Source organism: Nothoprocta perdicaria, unplaced genomic scaffold (genome assembly GCF_003342845.1).
Source record: "Nothoprocta perdicaria isolate Ctin4 unplaced genomic scaffold, notPer1 scaffold_450, whole genome shotgun sequence".
Classification (NCBI taxonomy): domain Eukaryota; kingdom Metazoa; phylum Chordata; class Aves; order Tinamiformes; family Tinamidae; genus Nothoprocta; species Nothoprocta perdicaria.
Window position 1 is genome coordinate 131,951 of NW_020455700.1, and position 5,380 is coordinate 137,330.

The 5,380-nt window shown below is 66.3% G+C and overlaps 1 protein-coding gene across 1 annotated transcript in view; it reads right to left on the bottom strand.

Annotated features, from left to right (window-relative positions):
- Nucleotides 1-2,750: 2,750 nt before the first annotated feature.
- Nucleotides 2,751-5,380, bottom strand: part of NTRK1 (neurotrophic receptor tyrosine kinase 1) — a gene marked incomplete at its 5' end in the record, with an annotated part of 6,312 nt that continues 3,682 nt past the window's right edge. The window contains 5 exons of the mRNA XM_026046622.1: nt 2,751-2,936; nt 3,147-3,305; nt 3,537-3,777; nt 5,041-5,213; nt 5,293-5,378. Of these exons, the coding sequence (XP_025902407.1) occupies nt 2,751-2,936; nt 3,147-3,305; nt 3,537-3,777; nt 5,041-5,213; nt 5,293-5,378 (845 nt within the window). The remainder of the gene's footprint in view (nt 2,937-3,146; nt 3,306-3,536; nt 3,778-5,040; nt 5,214-5,292; nt 5,379-5,380) is intronic.

A 5,380-nucleotide genomic window follows, 5' to 3' on the forward strand; every position in this document is an offset into this window, starting at 1 on the left:
CCTCCGTGCCCGATCCCATCCTCCGTGCCCGATCCCGTCCTCCATGCCCGATCCCATCCTCCGTGCCCGATCCCGCCCTCCGTGCCCGATCCCGCCCTCCGTGCCCGATCCCTTGACACAATCCCTGCCCCCCAGGCCCACATCCCTGGACGGGCATCGTGGCAGAATCCATGCAGACACGTCGCCCCTCCAGCCTGGCATCCTTGGCACGTGTTGCTCCCCACGCTGACTCCCCGTCCAGGGATTCTCAGCCACGTATCCCGCCTCCATCCTGGGAATCCCAGCCATAAGCGGCCCCTGCACCCGGGATCCCTGTTCGGATCAACGCCCCCCTCGCTGCCCGTGCGCAGCTGCCCCACGGTCCCAGCGAGCGGGCACATTAGCTGGCCTCAACTGCTGGCGAGGCGCCGCTAATTGCCTCTCCTCGTTACGCTAATAGCTCTAATCACTCRTAACGATTTTCCCGTCCTAGCGTGGCCCGCAGCCCTCGCTCGCCCCACGCTCCATTAGGGACAAGCCCACCCGCAGCCTGGGATCTGCCCCGGGCACCTCGGAAGGGCTTTTCCCAGAGCCCCACAGTGCGGAGCCGGGCACTGAGGCCTCCCTGGGGCTGCCTCCGGCCTCCCGCATGGATAAGGCCGGAGAAGACATGGATAAGGCATCTCCAGAGCTAATGGGAAATACTGCTCGGGGACACTTGTTATTGCGGAGATGCCTTTGGAGCCCCACGGAGACCCCCCGGGCTGCGGGTGGGATGGGGCAGGGGGGCTGCTCGGGGTCTCAGCAGTGCATCCCCTGCCAGGATGTGCAATGCTGGGTTTGCCCTGGTGTCCCCCACAGAAGAGTTGCGATTTGCAGTGGAAAATAAGGAAAATCCAAGGTGCTGTGGCTGGTCGGTTGGGCTCTGGCTCCTGCAGCCACCCATTCCCGCTTGGTCTGGGGCAATATCCCAAATCCCGGCCATGCACTTGGCTTGCAGGGCATCCCTGGGGATGCTCCTGGCCTCCAAAAAGACCCTTGGAGGCCAGGGGGACCATCAGACCCTTGTTAACCCTCATTAGCGGGGGGCCTCTCCCCAGCCCGGCCCTCTTGGTGCCTCCGCGGCCCCAGGCAACTTTTCCAKGGAGCAGAGCCGTTAATTACCTCATTGCCAGAGTCCATTAGGGCTCCCGCCGGAGCTGGTGAAATGGAGCAACTTCGGGGTGGGGAGGAAAATCGATCGGGGCTGAGCACCGCGGGCGGGAAGCGGGCGGCAAGGGAGCCGCTCGATGCTCCCGTCCCCGCGGGGAGCCGGCGCCGTCCCCGCCGAGGGAACCAAGTCACGGGTGCCCCGTGCCCGAGCCCTGCGGGAAGGGGGGGCTCTGTGGCCACCTCCAGCCCCGGGGCAAGCGCTGGCTCCACGGGCCACCTCCCCGGGGCTCCGCGGCCACCGCGCTCCGCGGCCCGGCCGCAGCTTCCCGGCCGCAGGGAGCGGTATTGACCGGAGAGGCCATTTAGAGCGCGGCGCTGGAAAAGCTCAAAGTTCTAATCTTGTTCCTTGCTCAAATTAGATAAGAGGGGAAAGCCCATCCATCAGCGCGGGCGGCAATTAGAGGGGGCCCGAGGAAGCGGGGCGCTGGCCCGGCCGTGCCGAGCGGCACCGCGAGCCCCCCGCGCCCCCCGCRCTGCAGCCCCGGGCACGGACACGGCTGCGGGGAGCCCCAGCTCCCTTGGCTCCCCGCTCTGTGTCCTGGGGGCCACCGTTGTCCCCTCCCCAGGCTGGGGAGCCCCTCAGCTCCCCGGGCCCTGGCTTGGTGTCCCTTGTGCCTATCGGTTCCCCAGACCCCAGCTCAGTGTCCCCTGCACCCTCGGCTCCCCAGTTCCTGGCTCCATGTCCCCTGCACCCTCAGCTCCCCAATTCCTGGCTCGGTGTCCCCTGCACCCTTGGCTCCCCAGTTCCCGGCTCCATGTCCCCTGCACCCCTAGGTTCCCAAGTTCCTGGCTCGGTGTCCCCTGCACCCTCAGCTCCCCAGACGCCGGCTCGATGTCCCCGGAACCCTTGGCTCCCCACTTTCTGGCTCCGTGTCCCCTGCACCCCTCGGCTCCCCATGTCCCCGTGTCCCTCGGCGGTGGCCGAGGAGCCGCCAGGGCCCGGCCAGCGCTGCCTCATTACGCAGATGAAATCAGCCCAGCTCCATTACGAGCAGATCCAGGTCGCCAGCATTACCGAGGCGGCCGGGATGATTAAGTGGGCGCTGCAGGGCATCCGATAACCCCTGGGACGCGCTGACAGTGTCCGGGGAAGGGCAGGCTCCCCCCGGGCACGGCGCCTTTTCCCTTCTCTGGGTGACAGCGCGAGCACCCTTGGGTGCCCCCTAAAAGGCTGTGGGGCGCTCGGGCTGTCTCCCCTCACCCCAGCGCCGGGTGGCTTTGCCTCCCCCTTCCCGTCGGGAGCATCCCGGCTCCAGAGGCGGCGCGGGCAGCAAGTGCTTTTATTGCGGAGCGGCTCCGCTGCAGCGCGCGGGGCGGCCGGGCTCGGGACGCGGGGAGCAGTGAGGCCGCGAGGCGCCCGGTCCTGCCGCAGCCGCCCCCCCCGGCGCATTCCCCCCGCATCCCAACCCCTGGAAGCGCCTGGGAAGCGGGAGCGCCCGGCTCCAGTGCAAGGCGCTGGGGTGCCCGGCTCCATGGGGATGGGACGGGGGGCTCCGGCAGGGCGGGCGCACGGGATCCCGTGTCCTCCGGGTGCAGGAAGGGGGAGCGCGGGGGGCGGCTCAGCCCAGGATGTCCAGGTAGACGGGGGGCGCCTTGAGCAGCGCCTGCAGGCGCCCGTGGATCTCGCCGATGCTGCGGCGCTGCTGCGGCTCCCGCTGCCAGCAGCTCCGCATGATGCCGTAGACCTCGGCGGGGCAGGCGCGCGGGCGCTCCAGCTCCCGGCCCTGCGTGATGCACTCGATGGCCTGCGGGGGCGAGGGCGACGCGGYGCTGCGGGCCACGGCGGCACCCGGGAGTCCCGCATCCCGCCTCCGCACCCCGCGCTGTCCTCGCACTGCCCCCATCCTCCTTCCCCGAGCGAGGAAGAGGAGGCCGGCGCCCCGCTCGGTGCCGGATCCCGGCTCCGCRCGCGCGTGTGCCCGCCCCGGCAGCRCCCGCCGCGCCGGCCGCGTCACCTCGGTGTTGGAGAGCTGGTACCAGGGCTGCTTGCCGTAGGTGAAGATCTCCCAGAGCACCACGCCGAAGCTCCAGATATCGCTCTCGGCCGTGAACTTGCGGTACAGGATGCTCTCCGGGGGCATCCAGCGGATGGGCAGCATGGTCCGCCCGCCCACCTGCCCGGGAAAAGGGCGCTCGGAGAGCCGGGAATGGCGGGGCTCCACTTGCACCCCTTATCCCCCATTCCAAGCACAAAACACTCCGCGCCGCCCCATTCAACCCATTAAATATCCCATCCCATGCGTTAAAAACAGGGGGCAGCRGATGGGAGGCAAAAGGGGAGCGCGGTTCCCAGCACAGCTTGGGGACACACAAGGGGACACAAGGACCCCGCCGGGACCGCTCACCCGGTAGTAGTCGGTGCTGTAGATGTCGCGGGACATGCCGAAGTCGCCGATCTTCACCACGAGCTCCCGGCCCACGAGGCAGTTGCGCGTGGCCAGGTCGCGGTGCACGAAGTGCAGGGAGGCCAGGTAGACCATGCCCGAGGCCACCTGCGTGGCGATGTGCAGCATGTGGCGCAGCGTGAGCGGCCCGTAAGGCTGGCCCTGCCCGGCGTCCAGGATTTTGGCGTCGGGGCCGTGGGAGCTGCCGGAGTGGGGGGCAAGAGAGGCTGCTCGGAGCGGGGCCGCGGGGGAGCGGGGGGGACAGAGCCCTGCACAGATGTGCACAGATGTGCACGCTGCAGGGGTGTGTGCAAGAGCAGGGTGTGCGTGCACATTTGTGCATGTGTTTGCATGCATGTGCACATGCATGCATGCATTTGCACGTGTATGCACTTGTGCAAGGAAATGGCATGCATGCATGTGTGTGTGCATGTGTTTRCACATATGTGCATGCATTTGCACAGGTGTGCACATATACGCACGTGTTTGCATGTGTGTGGACATGTTTGCATGCATTTGCACATGCTTGCATAGGTGTGCAAGTGTTTGCACATGTGTGCATGCATGTATTTACATGTGTGAGCACATGTCGTGCAAGGAAGGGCATGCATACATGCGTGTGTGCATGTGTTTGCACATTTGTGCACGTATTTGCATGTGTGTGCACGTGTTTGCACAAGTGTGCCTGCATTTGCACAGGTGTGCACATGTATGCGTGTGTTTGCATGAGTGTGCACCTGTTTGCACACATTTGCACGTGTTTGCATGTGTGAGTACACGTTTGCACATATATGCATGCATTTGCACATGTTTGCATGTATGCGCACGTGTCATGCAAGGGAAGGGCGTGCATGCATGTGTGTGCATGTGTTTGCACATGTGTGCCTGCATTTGCACAGGTGTGCACGTGTATGCACGTGTTTGCAGGTGTGGGTACACGTCTGCACATATGTGCATGCATTTGCACGGGGGATGCATGTGTTTGGACGTGTTTGCACACGTTTGCATGTGCGAGCATGTGTTTGCACCTTTGTGCACGTGTTTGCACATACATGCACGCGTGTGCACGTGCGCACGGGGCGCCGGCACCAGCGCCCGCAGGCCGGGTGCGAAGGGCAGCCGGGGCTCGCGGCGCCGCGGCCTTTGATGCCGAGCGCTGCTGACAGCCGCGMGCGGGGCGCTCCGCTCGGCACGGCCACTCCTGCCAAGTCCCATCACCATAATCATAACAGCCCCGGCTCGGAGCTGAGCGCGGGGCCGCTCCAGCGCTGCCCCCCCGTCTAGCAGCAATACCTGGGGGGGCAATCGAGAAGCCTCTGCTTATTGCAGCTGATGGCCAATCTCTCTCTATTTAAGCCTCTCAGACAGCTAATCTAATCAATATTGCAAGGAGGGCTGCATTAGCAGCGAGCGCGGAGCGCGGCTGTCTGCGCGGGGAGGGCCCCGCGGCGCCCCCGGCACCCACCGGAGGAAGCGGTTGAGGTCGCCGTGCTCCATGTACTCGAAGACCATGAGCAGGGGCTCGCCGTCGGTGCACACGCCGTAGAAGCGGACGACGTGCTCGTGCCGCAGCACAGTGAGCAGCTCCGCCTCGCGCTGGAAGTCGCGGCGGGCGCTCTCCGTGGCCTCCTTCAGCGCCTGGCGCCGCGCGGAGGGCGCAGGGTGAGGCGGGACGGGCGCCGCCGAGGGTGCCCGTCACCCATGGGGTGCCGCTCACCTTCACGGCCACCAGCAGCGGGCGCCGCTCGGGCAGCAGGTTGGCGCACTCGGCGAGGAAGACCTTGCCGAAGGCGCCCTCGCCCAGC